The 16,598-nt window shown below is 59.3% G+C and overlaps 1 protein-coding gene across 9 annotated transcripts in view; it reads right to left on the bottom strand.

The window, feature by feature from the left end:
• DNM2 (dynamin 2) overlaps window positions 1-16,598 on the bottom strand; it is an 84,163-nt gene that overhangs the window by 609 nt on the left and 66,956 nt on the right. For 4 of the 9 annotated variants that reach the window (XM_002921364.3, XM_002921366.3, XM_002921365.3 and 1 more), the window contains 7 exons: window positions 13,905-14,018; window positions 8,848-8,957; window positions 6,109-6,220; window positions 5,469-5,633; window positions 2,812-3,044; window positions 1,744-1,995; window positions 246-1,155 (listed from right to left, as the gene is read on the bottom strand). In XM_002921364.3, coding sequence (XP_002921410.1) covers window positions 1,086-1,155; window positions 1,744-1,995; window positions 2,812-3,044; window positions 5,469-5,633; window positions 6,109-6,220; window positions 8,848-8,957; window positions 13,905-14,018 — 1,056 coding nt within the window. In that variant the 3' untranslated portion in view covers window positions 246-1,085. Of the gene's footprint in view, window positions 1-245; window positions 1,156-1,200; window positions 1,443-1,743; window positions 1,996-2,811; window positions 3,045-5,468; window positions 5,634-6,108; window positions 6,221-8,847; window positions 8,958-13,904; window positions 14,019-16,598 lie in introns of those variants that run through there. The other 5 variants (XM_011227638.2, XM_011227639.2, XM_002921362.4 and 2 more) reach the window with 3 other exon arrangements.

Raw genomic sequence — 16,598 nt, 5'->3', positions numbered from 1 at the left:
GTGTGGAAGGGGAGTGGCGAACATTTGTCCCCACGCCTGACGTGTTAAGGAAAGCAAGAGATTTTCCCTCTAGAGCACGGCTGCCTCTGGAAGAAGTGAACTCTCCCTAAGAAGAGTCCCGGGAGCAGGGTGTGAGCGCGCCCATGGTGGAGGGGAGGTGGGGTCCTTGTCGGAGGCCTGCCAGGGGAAGGTGAGCAGTCCATGTTCTCAGCCTGAACGCCAACACAAAAGGCCCACACAGCAGCCACCAGAAGCTTCTTCCCTTTATTTTAGTTTATTAATAGGATACAGAGTGCAGGCACTTACAGTGGTCAAACCGAGCAAGGAGCGAGCAGGGTTGCTCAGCGACGGGCCACCTGGGGCCCACCCCGTCGGGGAGGCCTGGGTGGGAGTCAGGAGCCCCTCAAATCCTCCCCACTCACTCAGCCCTGAGCCACCCTGGGGACCTAGGAGGAGGAGGGGACCCAGGGAGGAGAGAGCAAGGCCGGCAGGACAGAGGCTTCCAGACCCGGCGAAGGCACCTCCGGCAGCCGAGGCTCGGCCGTGTGGTTAATACGGCCAAGGAAGGAATATTTACAACTCGCAGGGCGGGCAGCGTGGGGCCTGCTGGGCCTGGCTCGCTGCCTGGAGCTCCCGCTGCTGAGAAATGGACATGCTCCTTGGGCCCCAGGAAGGGCTGGGGGGTACAGGCACTCTTGGTGCCCCAGTTTCCAGAAGGCCTGGTCTTCTCAGGCTTTCCTGGCCAGAGAAGCCCCGGGTGAATCCCCCGCCCAACGCGGCCCCAGCCTGAATCCTCATTCGAGATGGCGCCCAGAGCGCATTCCCTCCTCTGCTACCCTGTGGCTCCATCCCCAAAGTGCAACAGCCCAGCTCCCACCCCTGCCCCAGGGCTCCAGGGCCCCTTGTTCAGTGCTGTGTCCAGCTGGGGATGGGGGCCAAGGTTAGGGAGGAGTCAGGGGGCTGCCCACAGGGAGCCTGGTCCTGGCACGTGGATAACAGGGTCAGGGGCAGCGGAGGGGCCCAGACCACCGAAGCTCCTGCACAGCGGGTGTGCGAAGACCCCCTGAGAACACGCCCCCCGCGGCCTAGTCGAGCAGGGATGGCTCGGCTGGGCGGATTATGGTGGGCCGGCTGGGCGCAGCAGGGGGTCTTCTGCTGCAAAGAGAATAAAGACAGACGGGGGGGTGGGAGATGGCAGTGAGGCCATAAGTAGGACCAGGGAGGGGACCCAGGCCCTACCACCCCCCGCCCCAGGGTGCTGCCCGATGCCCAACACTCTGAAGGCTGCCGGAGTGCCACGAAGGAGCTTGCTGTGTGACTCCGGGTGAGTCCCTGCCCACCCCGGACCTTGGGTTCCTCACAGGAGAAGTGTGGAGAACAGAGCCTGGCCTGCAGCCTGGAGTGAGGCAGAGCAGGGGTGTGCGAAGGCTCACGTGTGTGTCCTTTAAGGAAACAAAGGCCAAAACCAGAAGGGGCCCCGTGTGAGGAGTCCCAATCTGTATGGTAGGCCACCCGCTCAGGCAGAGGACAGGCCTGGAGCCCTGGAGTGACCCTGACTCCCCACCACTCTGTGACTTTGGGCAAGCAAGTTGGCTGCTCTGGGCCTTAGTCTTCACACCACCCAAATGGGGTGAATACTCTACTCCCTTTGGGGCACAAGGAGAGCCCATAGATTCAAGGAGAGGCCCCAGGGCGCGGGCTGGTGGCTCTAGTGGCGGGCAGTGAGGGGGGGTCCAGCCTTACCTGGGCACTCCAGGGGGGATGCCGGGTGGAATCCGAGCCGGCCGAGACGGGATCTGAGGCGGGGCCGAGAAGGGGTCACTGTTGGCAAACACGCTCTGGGGTCCAGGCCTGGACGGGATGGGGGGCGCGGCGAAGGAAGCTGCTGCCCCCACTGGCACGGGAATCAGAGGGGGCCCTGGGGTCGGGCCTCTCACTGCTGGGGGCCGGCCTGGGGGATGCACGCTGGACATGGGTCGGCGCTGTGGAGTGGGGCTGTGGAGGAAGGAGAGGGTGTGAGCCGGAGAAGGGGGTGGGGAGCACCAGCCTGGCCAGGGTGGCCAGGGTGTGGCGCAGGCTGGCAGTGGCTACCACCCAGCGAGGTGCCGCTTCCCTGCCTCCTCCAATCCACTCTCATTAGCCAAAGATCCTTCCAGAGCCCAGCCCTGACTCAAGTCCAGTGCCTCCAGTGGCTACAGGGCTTTGAAGCCCCTGCCCTGGGCACCCCACAGGCTCCTCTGAGTTGGAGCACCCACTATGCCCTCTCCCTAAGGAACTCCATGGCTCCTTGAGGCCTCAGCAGGCCCGGCACCTTCTGGGAGATTCCCTTGACCAACCCTTTCTCCTCCGGACACCTGCCCTGTCACTGGTTGCGTGTCCCTGTCTGATGCTCTGCATTGCCCACGCCAGCATCTTAATTGCATCCAACGGCTCTGAGGTGGTTGGGGGGGCCGGGGATAGGCCAGTCATGGCCTCCAGCTGTTCCTGCAGACCCTCCCCAACCTGCCATTTTTGCTTGTGCTCCGTGCTCCAGGATGATGATCCCATGGCCCCCGCCTGCCCTGGCCTCTTGCCCTCTCGGGCTTCCACTGGGGCTTAACCAATGGAAAACACCAGGAGTCAGATGGGCCTTCCACCCAACCCTTCTACTTGTCGCTTCAGGCCTGGGCCAGGTAGCAGCTCCCACTGTGACCCCTTCTCCCTACTTGCCCCTGGGCTGGGCCCTGACAGGACACACGGCAGTGGTGGGGGGGGACCGGGGACCCGCAGGCAGCAGCCTCCGCACACTACAGGTGCCCAGGCCGCTCGGACCTGTGGCTGGTGGTGCTCTGGAGCCAGGTGTCATCGACGGGTGGGGGAACAGGCGTGGACACGGTGCTGGTGCTGATGTCCCCGATGATGCTGAGGGCCTCCTTGAGCGCATGGTACATGCGCAGCATGTCGTCCCGCCGCTGGGCCTGGTCGGCCGACTCCTCCATGAGGCTGCTCTGGTCTGCTGAGGAGTACAGGTAGGCCAGCAGCTCGTGGTGGATGAAGGCCTTTGTCTGGGGGCAAGGGGCAGAGAGGTCAGGGCGTCCCCCACACCTGCCGTTACGACTGGCGCAAAAGCACCCGCCACACTCGGTGGGCTGTCCGGTCTTTAGCTTTACTGTACGACGCGTACGATGTTGGAAACGCGGGTGAGCTTTCTACCCAGCTGTCTGCCGCGTCTCTCGGGGGGCCCCGTCACGTGTCCTTCCAGCCTGTTCCACAAGACGCTTATTAAACTTGAATCCTGCCTCTTTTACTGTTGTTTTTCCTCCTGTTTGTTGTCTTCAAACTAGCTTTCACTATAGTTTCTGTTAATTTTATACTTTGTTCCTTCCTAAAACCTCTAACAGGATACAGGAGCTTTTTCAGTTACTTTTATGGAGTTTCTAGGTACATGTTCGTGTGTCCAGGAGCTTCTCCAACTAGGATCAAGTTTTCCTACTTTTTGTCAGTGTTTCACACCTCTAAATGATTTTTCCAATCAAACTGCACTGGCTAGTAGCTCTGCAAGAAGTTTGTTTGCTTGTTTGTTTTAAGATTTTTATTTATTCATTTTAGAGAGGGAAAGAGACTGCATGCAAGCAGGGGGAGGAGCAGAGGAAGAGGGAGAGAGATCCCCAAGCAGACTCCCTGCTAAGCACGGAGGCTGATGTGGGACTCGATCCCAGGACCCTGAGATCATGACCTGAGTTGAAATCAAGAGTTGGACACTCAACCGACTGAGCCACCCAGGCGCCCCTCAAGAAAATTTTAAACACAAGTGGAGATGGCCAACTTGTTCTTCATTTTGGAGGGGATGCCTCTGGAGCTTCCCCATTCAGGGCAAGAGTGGTTCTGAGACTGAAACATGCAGGCTCATAATAGAACACTCCTTCTACCATTGTCTTTTTTTTTTTTTTTTTAAAGATTTTATTTATTTATGTGACAGAGAGACAGCCAGCGAGAGAGGGAACACAGCAGGGGGAGAGGGAGAGGAAGAAGCAGGCTCCTAGCCGAGGAGCCCGATGTGGGACTCGATCCCAGAACACCGGGATCACGCCCTGAGCCGAAGGCAGACGCTTAACGACTGCGCTACCCAGGCGCCCCACCATTGTCTTTTTTAAGAACAGATGTTGACTTTTCCCAGATGAACTTTCAGCATCTGCAAAAATGACTACGCTTGAGAGTTTCTTTTCCCTCCCCTTTCAGACAAATGGGGCCCTCCTTACATTCTGTTACGCTCCATTGTTTTCCACTTTGTGACTGAGAGTTATTATCAACCTGGAGACCCCCGCTGCTGCTGCTTTTTGCTAGAATGCCTATAAATTACATGGATTCTACTAAGGGGATAGAGATTTCCAATCTTTGGCCACTACACAACAATGCTAAAAAACTAAGCATGTATGTGCTCAACTGGAATATGGGCAAAGGTCTCTGTGGGAAAAATTCCTGCCAACAGAACTTTGGGGCCAAACCACATATGCATTTTAAATTTCAGAGCAGCAGCAGCAAGTATATGAGAAACCCCACTTATATGCGAAGAACACAGCAGCACACCACGAAACAGTGCTCGCCCCAAGGAGCTCGAGAAGAACAGCGAGGAAGAAGAAACAGTGCTCGCCCCAAGGAGCTCGAGAAGAACAGCGAGGAAGAAGGGGTTTGGGATTTTTGCTTGTTACATGGAGAGCTTTTATAGGCACGACATAAACCAAACCCGGTCTACACAGATTCCTGAGTGCCCAGCTGAGCTCAAGGCCTGAGGCAGGAGTCCCTGCACCCTCCCAGCAACCTAGAGCCGGAGACGTTAGCACAGCTGCATTTCAGCAAAGAGAAGCCCAAAGCCCCGAGAGTCTCGAGAGTCTCGGGAGCCCTGCGGGAGGCAGGTAATGCCCCTGAGGGAAGGTGGGCTGGGCTGCAGGCCAACAGGAGGCCACAGTTAGGGACATACTCAGTCTGGGTTTTAATTCCACCTCCCACTCTTCTGAGTGAGTCAGGGCAGGTTTCTTGACCTTGCTGGGCCTCGTTGTCCCATCTATAAAATGGAGATGACAGCGGTCCCTCTCCTAGCTTCAAGTACCTAAGTAAATGGAGTGAGCCCCATGTGGCCTGCGCCTTCCAATTTCCCAAGAGAGGCTGAGAATCCTGATTCTGATGTTAAAAAGGTAGTGACTCACTCTAATTTTACATTTTATACTGTGTGGGGGCGCCTGGGTGGCTCAGTCAGTTGGGTGTCTGCCTTCGGCTCAGGTCATGATCCCAGGGTTCTGATATCAAGTCCTGCATCATGCTAGTTGCTCAGTGGGGAGTCTGCCTCTCCCTCTGTCCCCTCTCCCCCTGCTCATGCTCTCCCTCCCTCTCTCACACTCTTTCAAATAAAAACATAAAAGCTTTAAAAAAACCGACCGGGGCCCCGGCCCCCTCCCCCATGACGGGCAGCCCCTGGCGGGCCGGGCACTCACGTTGTTGATCATGAGGTGCATGATGGTCTTTGGCATGAGGTCGCGGATGGACTTGTTGATGATGGCCACATAGGAGTCCACCAGGTTGCGAATGGTCTCCACCTGCCGCTCGAGCTGCGGGTCCATGGAGAAGGTGTTCTCCTGGACTCCATCCTCGTTTTCTGCCTGCAGGGGGAGACAGCAGACGGTGAGGGGTGACTGTGACCTGAGGCGAGGGTGGGGAGCCCCCCTTCCTGCCTACCACTGGCTTTCTGGGGATGCCCCTGCCTGCCCCTGGCCTCAGCTGCCTGGACCAGGGGTGACCATGGCCCAAGGTGATTTGACCCTCTCACCTAGGGACTGGAACATGTTAATTTGGGGGTCGAGGGCAGCCATGTTTACTCCACCTCAAGGACAGGAGGAGGAGAGGGAACAAGAAAGATGAGATCCCAAGCCATGTATCTCCCCGGCCTTGGCTTTGGTTGGAGAACCTTCTGTGCCCTGATGGCAAAACCCTCTCCCCCTTTCTCCTTTGTTTGCTCAAGAGAGTACAGGCTATGTGCCTAGAAATGACCCACCCAGCAAGATGCTAGACCCCTTCCTCTCCCAGGAAGAGTCAGCTCAGTCCAAGATGCGTCGGCCGGGCAGGGCAGCTCCTCACCTGGTCCTTCTCGGGGTAGACCCCGGCTCGGAGGAACGAGGCCTTCCAGCTGTCCACATCCTCCTGGGAGTCACAGGCCAGCTCAATCTGCCGAAGGTCCTTGTAGACATTCCTACAGCGAGAGGAAGAGGCACGTTCTTGACTCTGCCCTCGGGCCTGGCAAGCACAGGAACTGTAGCATGGGCTCTGGGGTCTGACACGCAGGGACTCACACCTGACCCAGGCACAACTGAGGCCCCAGGATGGCAGTAGCACCTTACACCCTGCCGGGCTGACGGAGGACCAAGTCCATGCCTACAGCACCCAGAACCATGCCAAGGGCAGAGCACGTGCTCAGCGAGCATCTGCATCTAGCAGCATCCGTGGGGTTTGGTTTTTGTGGGTTCAGTCGACACCTCTCTTTTCCCTGGGAACTGCTCCTCTCTTATATTCTCCTGTGGGGGCCAAAGGCTGCCAAAGATACTCTCAGAAGTGGGCAGGTGTCCCTCAACACCACTGGTTGGGCAGCTCCCATCAAGGTGTTCTCAGGGAGGCTACAGCAAAGTTGTCCCCGAGAACATTCCATGATGGCAGAATCGTTCTCAACTGCTGCTGTCAGCCGTGGTAGCAAAGAGCCAAGGAGGGTTCTCTGTGAGCATCACGAATAGGGCTAGGGTGACGAAGGAAGTTAATTTAGGTTGCATTTTATTTCAGTCAACTTACATTTAAGTCGCTAAGTGAGACCAGCCGCTGGCTACTGCATTGGATAGTGAAGGTCTAGAATGTGCCCTGATTCCTGGGGGCTGGGCTGGGCTGGGGGGATGGAGGGCTATGCAGCTGTCCAAGAACAGGACTGAGACTTCCCACCAAGGCATGTGAGCTGCTGGGCAAATGGGGGTCTGCGAGAAGAAGGCAAGCACAGAGCCACAAGCTGGGGGAAAAGCAGATGGACACTATTTATGGATGGCGATTACAGACAGTGTTCCGTAGGCCAGGATCTGTGCCGCACACACGCCATCCTGTCCCACAAGCAGGTGCACTCAAGACGGCCAAGCCATCCCAGAGCTTCTGTATGAGAGTCTGAGGTTAGTCATGGCCTCGTGACGGAGCCACGGCTGGCTAGCCGTCTGTGAGTGCTGCCCTCGGACTTCGGGAAGGAGTCAGTGAGTGAGAGGCACGCCTTTGTTGCTCCTTCTCCTCCTCCCTAGTACTGCCTGGAACATCGTGATGCTGGACCCTGGGCAGCCATCTTGGAAGAGAAGGAGGAAGGCTTAGTAGTAGGAGCACCTGGGCCTGGATGCCTGTGGAGCTGCCCCACCTGCCCTGGATAGTAAAGCCATAGAAAACCCAAACTTCTGTCTTGTTTCCATGACTATTATTCTGGCTTTCCTGAGCTCACTCCTAAATGCTACATTAGGTATGATCTTCACCGCCTTGCACAGGGGATCAGGGGCCAGGGAGGCGGGACAGCTGCCCTGTGAGCAGAAAGGAAGAGCCTCCCAGCAGGCCTGTCCCAGGACAAAACCCAGGTTCTCCCGCAGGCTTCTTAGGTAGGGGAGGTGGAGGGTGCAGAGGGAGGAGCCGAAGGGATACAAAGGTTTTTGGAGCCAGCTGATGGCCAAAGTGGGCCCCCAAAGCTTTAGGCCAGCCCAGAACAAACCGGGACTGAGCTATTCTTACACCAAATGTGACATGAGGCTTGCCTCGAACCGTTGGGAGTGTGGGAGCGATGGGCAGCGGGGAAGGTGGTCCTGGGGCAGCAGGGAGGATGTCGGTGCCTCCTGGTCAGTCATGAAAAACCACCAGACCTTGGCTGACAGCCAGCCCCTGACTTAGGTGCTCCCTGGTTCCTGCGTGAGGGCATGTGGGAGTCCTGTGTCCACACTCAGCCCTTCCTCCTGCTCTCGGACCTCCTGCCAGAGCTGGGCCTCTTCTCACACTGAGAAGAGCATCTTTGTTTTTGCTAATGTCTCCCCGCAATGGGTCGATTCACCAAGGGCCTCCTGGGCCCTTCTCTTCTCTGTCTACACTCACCCAGGGGTCTCACCCCATCTAGGACTTTGAACACTGCCATGCAGTAACAACTCCCCAGTTCACACCGACTGGAGCTTGTTCCAGAACACCAGATTCTTATATCTGCACAGCTGCCTCCCTAGTTTGGTGTCTCACAGGTCCCTCTCCCTCCGTGTGGCCCAAACCCAGTCCCTGACCGTCACCAAGCCTACTCTGCCTCTGCCTTCCCCATCTCGGCAAGGGGAGCTCAGTCCCTGTGGGTGCTCAGGGTCCCCAGGAAATGCCTTCTTCTCTTGCACCTGCATCCAGGGGTTTGCTCAGCTCTGACTCTCAGAAAAGGCTGCCTCCTCCTCTAAGTCCTCAGCCCCACCCAGCCTGGGCCCCGCACCCCAATATCTCCCATCTGGACAGATGCCATCCAATCAGCCCTGGTCTCCCACATCTGGCCCTGACCCCCCACTGTGTTCCCTCCATAGCCACCAGGGGGAGCCCGTGAGCACCCGAGCCAGGGCCGGTCCCTCTTCTGCTCAGAGCCTGCTATGGCTCCCGCATCACTTCATCATGTCTCTGCCCAGAGAGATCTTCCCTGACCACATGCTGGAAGCACCCATGGCAGGTTTCTGCTTTTTACTTGATTCCCTTTCTAGAACATGAGACTCCAGGGCAGGGACTTTATGCAGAAAGCGCTCAGTGGATGCTGCTGAATGACCGAACGGGGCCAGTGACCTTAGCCCAGTGGGCCCTCACCTCTGCTCCGTGTTGAAGATGGCGAAGACGTGCTTGTTGGACATGAAGCCTTTCTCCACATCGCGGATTTTAAGGTTGTCCAGAGGCAGCATGTACTTCTTCTCCTTCTCCTGAGGGTGGAAGGGGAGGGGTCACCATGGACTGTACCGAGGATCTGAGGACGCCCTGGGCTGGATGCCACCCCAGGGCCTTTGCTGGAATGCTCTTCCTCCCAATGACCACATGGCTCCCACGTGCGCCCTTCAGGTTTCTGGGCAAAGGGGACTCTCCTGGAGAGGCCTGCCCTGTCCCCACCCTGCACGCACGCACGCACACGCACACACACACTCACACTCTCTCTCACCCCCGCCCCATCCTCCTCCTCCTCTTGGTACTTCCCCTCATGTAACAGGACACACCACAGTATCTTGCTCATGGACTTAGGCTACCGTCTGTCACCCGGCCTGATTCGTCAGTTCCTCAAGGCTGGGCACTCCTGTTGCTTTGGTTCACTGCTGACACACCGTGGACACTCAACATTGGCCAGTTTTCAGTCTACCCAGAATCCAACCCCTTCTCCACCAGCTTGCATGAATGAAACTGTTAACTACCACATCTTCACAATGAGCCTATAACTGAGCCTGTATCCTCACCACTATGATCCCATTTTACAGAGAGGGGAGACTGAGGCCAAGCGGGGCAGGCAACGATTCAGGGGTGGGGCTGGGATTTAAAATTCACCAGCTTCAGATGTTCCTGGAGCTGGAAAGTGAGCCCCCTCGAGGTGACACTTGAGCTCCAAAGCCAGAGAAGTGTCATTCGCTTCCTAAGGGCAGCCCTGTTCAGAAGTGCCCACTGAGTGCCCGGCACTCAGACCTGATGACTGCTGGGGAAGCAGCTCAGAGCGGATGTGTGTCACAGAAGCCAACGTTTACTCAGGGACGGTGGCTAAGCACCTACTGGACCCCCAGTGTGGGGCTGGGCCCCTGCATGGGCATCATCTTAGACCTCCCCATGGGGTAACCTGGGGGGGTCCATTAACGAGTTTTCTACATCAGAAAACCAGAGAACAGCATCAGGGTCTATCAGGATGCCCTGGCTCCCATGCCCACATGACCCACAGCTGCTCCAGACCTTCCCCTGTCCCTGCCCAGGAAGCACTGCACACAGAGAGGGAAGGTAGCTGCCCAGGGCACATACCAGATGGAGTGGGCCATAGTGGGACTTCAGAAGCCAGGTCCATGTGCCCCAAAGCCAGGTTTTGCCCACCACCCTTCCTTTTACATCCGGGCATCTTGGGAGAGGTCGTGACCCCTTCCCCCTCACCAGGGAGAGTTCACTTCTTTTCACCTGTTTTGTCCCTATGTACCAGAAGACCCCAGAAAAAGCCCGACATGGCTGCTGCCTCCAAATTCCAGAGCAGCTACAGTGCTCAAGCGGAAGGGGGCCAGGGGCTCACTGGCAGGTGGGGGCTGGCTCCAAATTTCAAGATAGAAACAGAGGCAGGAGTGAGCAGCAACCTTGGCGCATGGGCTCGGCCCTGCAGCCTTAGGAGCTCAGATGGGCTCCGCCCCTCACTGGCCATGTGCTCTTGAGCAAGCCACTGTCCTTCTCTGCCTCAGTTTCCTCATCCATCAAAGGCGGACAGGAGTCCTGCGTTCCTTGTGCAAGGTGAGGATTAAGGCGAGTGTATGAGGCACTAGGGTTTTCTTCTGTGCATCTGTCTCTCACTCTTAAGGGCTCTAGAGTCCATTCACTGGGCTCTGGCAGAGGAGGAAGCAGGGCAGAGTGCTCCTTCCGGCCGAGCTGCAGTGAGGGGCAGAAAAGAGGGCCGCGGGGGCCACGGAGGTGGGAAACCCCCGTTCATGCTGCATTCTGGGAGTCCAAGGGCGGAGCGTGGCAAAGAAAGGCTCCAGGTAAGGCCCAGGGCCCCACCAACCTCCGAAAGTCTTCGGGCTTTAGAAGGGGCCGGGGCAGGGGTTCCCCGCCCGGAAGACGGTGGAAGGGCCTTGGCTGCCCCCACCCTGCTGTGTCAGGAGGCAGGAAGCTTCCAGTCAGCCAGCCAGGCCAAGTAACTGAGTCACAGTCCTTCTGGGCCCTGAGCGAGACGCCACATCTGGAACTGTTTATAGTGTGATTCCGCCCAGAGCGCGGCGGCTGCCTTCCTGATGCTGCTGACACGCACACACAGAACACAAACACACACAGACACGGAGGCGTGCGTGCACCCCGCCCCCACCCGACCCCCAAAGAGACCTTCGCCGGCACACAGAGGCCACGGACCCAAACCCTCCCTTCTCGCCCACGCCCACCCGCTCCCCAACCCCCCACCTTAGGATTTCCTGCAAACCCACAACTTTCTCCAGATGCGAGCCGGCCCCAGTCGTGCCACGTCAGAAGAGACGAAGCGGATCGGCGCAGGCAGGGGCCTCCTCGCCTGCTCGGAGGGGCTGGGGCGCGGCGGCCCTACTGGCCCCGGGGGGGGCTGCAGGATGGACAGCCGGCCCCGCCAACCCAGTGTTCAGACTACCTGTTCAGGGGGCTCTGAATGTGTACAGTAGTCTGCACATTGGTTAGGCTGGGCTCGGGCGAGCGGCGCATCAGGACCAGCACCCCCACACCCGCTGCCGTCTCCACCGCGAGGCGGACCCGGAGGTGAGTGCGGTCGCCCAGCACCCTGCTTCCCATCGCGGTGGGGACTTGGACAAAAGACTGGGGAGTCGAGAAGGGCTTGGGTGGGAGACGAGGTGCCAGGGAGAGGCAGAGGGAGCCTGCCGCCCACAGAGGGGTGGGGGGCTCTGGCGGATGGGTCCCCCGTTCCTACCCTGCACTGTAACTGCTTCCTCTTGGAGGTTTTTCAAAATAAAGGAATACGCGTTGCCTCTCTGAGGGGTCTCTGACAAGGTGGCCTCAAGTTCGGGGGGGAAGCTGCCACACGTGCGACTCTACGGGTCCCGGCTCCGCGGGGATCCGGCCCCTGCCCCTCCCGACCGGAGCCTGCTTTGTGTCTGGGGTGCACACAGGGCCCCTCTCACGGGCCTGCTGGTTCTCGTCACTGCCGGCGGCCGCTCCCCCTCCTCCCGCCCGGCGCTTCCGTGCCTCTGGTCTGGGCCCACTGGAGGGTCTGCGGCTCCCAATCTCGACCCCCGCACGAGGGCAAAGCCAAGCAGCCTCTCCCACACTGCGAGGAGCAGCTCTGAAAACTGGACTGGTGGGGGACTGCGAGGACGGGGTTTGGGCCCACAAGTCCCTCTACAGCTGCCCAAGGCTGTGGCCAAGCCCGGCACTCCCACCCTGGGCGGAGAGGCCGGGGCCCAAGATGGAGACCAGCCCTCGGCCAGCCTGGCAGCTGATGTACCACAGCAGACTGGGTTTCAGACCACGGGGGTGGAAGGAGGGAGAAAATGCGAAAGCGTCATCCCCACCCGCCCTTGCCCCGGCCATTTTGAGAAGCTGCTCCCTGCTCCAGCCATGAGGGTTCCTTCAGGGGCGCCCTCCCTCTACGTCCCAACCCCATAACGCTCTGTGGCCCTGGACACGCCCCCCCCAGGTTTAGAAACAGTGGCCACACAGGGTCCTTCAGGAGGCTCAGGGTTCCCGACGCTCCTGGAAGGTTCCAGGAAGAATCTCTGACCTGGTGTCGAGTGGGATGATGCCATCTCACCCCTAAACACCCTCCCTCAGAGGAACCGTGTCTGGCCTGGGCCCTGAGGGAGTGGTCCAGGCCAGGGCTGAGGCGTCTCTCAGGACAGGGACCCTTCCCCGCTCTGTGACACAGGGCAAGTCACTGCTTGGGGCCCAATTCCTCACCCACAAATGGAGTACAAGGATTTCCTGAGGAAAATGTGGCCATGGTGGGCTCTCCAAGCCTGGCATAAGGCACACAAGCTGTGCCATCCCTGGTGGGCAGGACACACAGTGGCCACGTGACTAGATTCTGGTCAGGGCTGTGAGCAGAGCGATGCATGTACCTTCCTCGTCAGGCCCTTCTTTCCCTCTTCAAGCTGCTAGAGGCCACAGTGTGATGGGCACAGGGGATCTGGGACCTCGATGGGGAGCCACATGTTAAGGTGACAACGGGGAAGGCAGAGCTTGGGCCCGGGACAGCCTCACAGCACAAGCCTGCCAAGCTCACCAGGACACGGGAAAGAAACAGACTGCTGTCTTTGTCAGTGTCTTTGCTTTGGGCCTCTTGTCACAGACACCTAACATCACCCCAGCCAATGGGGAGAGCCAGTAGGCCCAGGAAAATGAGAGAAACACAGTGCCCCTCGCTGGTGACCCTCAGAAGCAAAGCCAGCCCACAACAGAGCAGCAACAGGCAGTCACCCTGGGGTGACATCATTCCAGGGCCACTAAGCCACGGCCATGTTGTTAAGGGAAGGAAGCAAAGCGATGGGCCACTCAGGATGGGAGGATGGGCCTGTGCAGAGGCAAAGGGACCCAGACAGTGGCGCTGAGGGAGGCTGCCCTGGACTCGCAGACCTTGCCCATGAGGTCATGGAGACTGCAGTATGATGCAGTGTGAGGCGGCACGCGGGCTACTCCCCGTGGTCAGTGCTCCCGGCGCTGTTCCCAGAGGCCTCCACATGGCCTTTGGATAAGGACAAGAACATGTGGACCACTCGAAAGACAGACACTATAGCTAGGCCCGTCACAGGGGCCATTCAGCCCCACTTCATAGATAGGGAAACAGAGGCCTAAAGAGGCTAAGGGCCTGGCTGAGCCCTTGCAGGTTATAGATGTTGGAACCCCAGCACCTCAGCAGCCCGGCTGTGAGCCTAAGTCCCTGACCTCGGGCCCTGCCCCCTCTGAGGGCCAGGGATGCCTCACTGTGACTTTGGAGGCTGGGGTCAGTTTCTAGCCTGCCGAGGGCTCCACTCCCCCATCTCCCTTCCCGCCTGGAGAAGAGGCTGCCATCCGGGACCCCTAGGGGGCCTTGAGAGTCAGGATATGCAGCCTGGCCATTACCGTTCTCTGCAGGAGCTCTGGGATACTGGTGGTGCTCAGGGAGCCTTTTTTGAATGAACCAAAGTAAGCACCCCCCATCCTAGTCGCACTGCCCCCCAGCCACTCACCTCCTCATCCTTGTACCAGGAGAGAGACTCTGCGGTCAGCACAAACCAGTACTCCTTGGAGCCGCCCTTCATCAGGCTGATGTTATTGATGGTCAGCCAGCCCTTGCGGATCACCTGGGGGGAGGGTGCTGCTCAGAGGACAAAGCCTGCTGCCCCACCCGGCCCACCCCTGTGCAGCAGCCAGTGCCCTTGTCCCCAGGAAGGAAGAGGGACCGTGGCAGGGACACCTCCAGCCCGAAGCCAGGCGACCCAACTCCACCTTGCCCCTAAGCATCTCCCACTGGCAACCAACATGGGATGCCCAGGCAGACAGACACAGGGCACGCACACTCACTCGCAGGCCCAGGGCTGTCAGGGAACCGGGTCCCCAGGAGACCCCCTGCACACGGGGTTAGGTTCACTTCGTGCAGGCAAGAACAGGCAGGGTATGCCCAGCTAGAAGGGAAGGTCCCAGGCCTGTATGTGTGTCACATGGGATGTGACATCGGAGGAACCACACCTGCAAGATGCAGGTACCATGACGCCCTCAGACCCTGCCCCTTGCATCCTCAGGAAAACGGCTGTTGGAAGGCTGAGGAACTGCCGCAAAATGGGGAGTGTTTCTTTCTCTCCTTTCGTGGCTGACCAGCAAAGGCTCAATGCGCAGCGTCAACTCTGCTGCCCCTTCTGGTGGCTCACCTGCCCAGCTCACTAGGGGGAACACTCGGTGGGCAAAGGGACCTGCTCTGAACAGGAATCGTGGCCAGTCTCTGTCCTGAGGCTCCGTTCCCCACAGGCTCCTTCCAGAGTATAGGAGGAAAGGATGCTTCCACCCAGGGGGCTGGGGCCAAAGGTCTGGGCCTGGGCAACCTGCAGGGCATCACGCCCCACACTGGCTTCAAACCTGGAGGCAGACCTACTTTTCTCTGACACGTTAAGGTTCTGGCTGGAAGATCCCCAGACGGGGATCGTCTGGCTGCAGCGGTCATCTGAGTAGGAGCCAGAACCCAGGCCTACGCAGAGGACTCACCTGACAGCTATATGTAGGCAGCCTGGGGGGCCAGGGTCCTATGCTCCCTGGGTCATAGAGGCACGTGTGGGCCAGAGCTACCCATCACTATGGACTGGGGAACCCAGGGCAGCGGGAAGCACATGGAGGCACAGGCAGGGCCACCTGGGGCCCAGGCAGCAACAGACTGGGCCAAGCTACACAGGTGCAGCCAACAACAGCTGCGATGGACTGGTGTGGAGTCCCCCCAAGGGTGGGGCGTCGCAAAAGCACCAGAGACGGGGATCCAGGGATGACTCTGGGGCCTACATGTCTTCCTAATGGGTGGGTCTCAAGAGGGACTTCATCCCCTGCCCTCTGACCTGCCCCCAAGCCTGTTAAATCTTCACAGGGCCACCTGCCCCCGATGGCTGGAATAAGCCTCAGAGGCCATGAAGGTTGGAGGTGGCCAGAGTATATCCAAGCACCCCTGCACTACCCAGAAGCCTTTGCCCAGGCTGGGGACAGCATGGGATCCCACCAGGCAGCCCTTCTCAAGGTTTCCTAGCGATCATGAGAGCATGGGGAGACCTGTAGCCACCAGCCCCAGTAAGGTCATCCTCCCAAGGCACTCTGATTTAGCACTGAGAATCTGGAGTCCTGGGAACACCCCCCAGGCCCAGGCAAAGGGGGATGTCTGGTCACCCTGGGGGCAAGGCTGGTCTTCAGACTCAGGCCCAAGGCCATCCTGCCTATGACCCGGGGAAGGAGTCCCTGGCTCCAGCAACCACACCCCGCCCCAGAGTGGTGCGGGGCTCTGTGTTCAGACCAGCTCCTCCCTTCCCTACCCCAGCGGGGGCAGGGCAGGGCCTGCCTAGTCCTAGTGGAGGCCAGGCAGAGCAGGTACTCCTAAACTTAAGTCACTAACCACCAGGGGACGGGGAGGAGGTGGAGAACACAGGTGACTGGTGCTCCCCAGGAGAGAAATGTTTACATGGTGGGCTCTCTCTACTCTGGGGCCCAGTCCAGCTCCCAAGGGGGCAGACGTGACCCCACCTGCTCCTCAGGGGCCTGGCTCACCTGCCTCCACCCTCAGTGAGAAGCAGGCTGAGCTGGCAGACAGGGCCCCGGCCATGCTGTGGGGTGTGTGGCCTCGGGGTGGAGGGGACCTCGGAGCAGAGGCACTGTCGGGGCCGTGCCCGGAATGGCACATCTGAGCCTTGAGGCAGGAGGCTGCTAGGTGGACTTGGAGAAGCCTCCAAGGTCCCCTTCCCCTCGAGCTGCCCAGAGAGTTGTCCGTGTGGGAGCCAAGTGGGGTCAGAGTCACAATCCCACCCCGGGGAGGTGCAAGTTGTGGGCTGCAGACACACGCGCGGAGTCTAGAGGAGAGGGAGTTTGGCCTCCTCATCCAAAAGCCAGACTTGTGCCCCAGGGGCCTGGCTTAGAAGGAGGGCATGGGGGGACAGAAGAGGCAGGCAGGCTCCCACGCTCCAGGGTGCACAGCGACAGGCATGCAGGCCCACCACGGACGGGAGGAAGGGCCGCCGGGGGCAGCATGGGCGGCAGCAGGAAGCAGCAAGCTGGGGCCCACTGGCAGGGTGGGTCAGCCTACTCCTGGGTGACGGTCTCGGCCTGAGTCGCCTGGGGCAGGAATGGAAACCATGGCTCAGAGACCCAGGGGCCCACGGCCTTGACTGACGTGGCAGGGCTGGGCTTTGTGGCTGGGG

Source organism: Ailuropoda melanoleuca, chromosome 4 (genome assembly GCF_002007445.2).
Source record: "Ailuropoda melanoleuca isolate Jingjing chromosome 4, ASM200744v2, whole genome shotgun sequence".
NCBI classification, from domain to species: Eukaryota; Metazoa; Chordata; class Mammalia; order Carnivora; family Ursidae; genus Ailuropoda; species Ailuropoda melanoleuca.
Note: the sequence above shows the minus strand (reverse complement) of the source record. Positions and strands in the feature narration are given on the sequence as shown.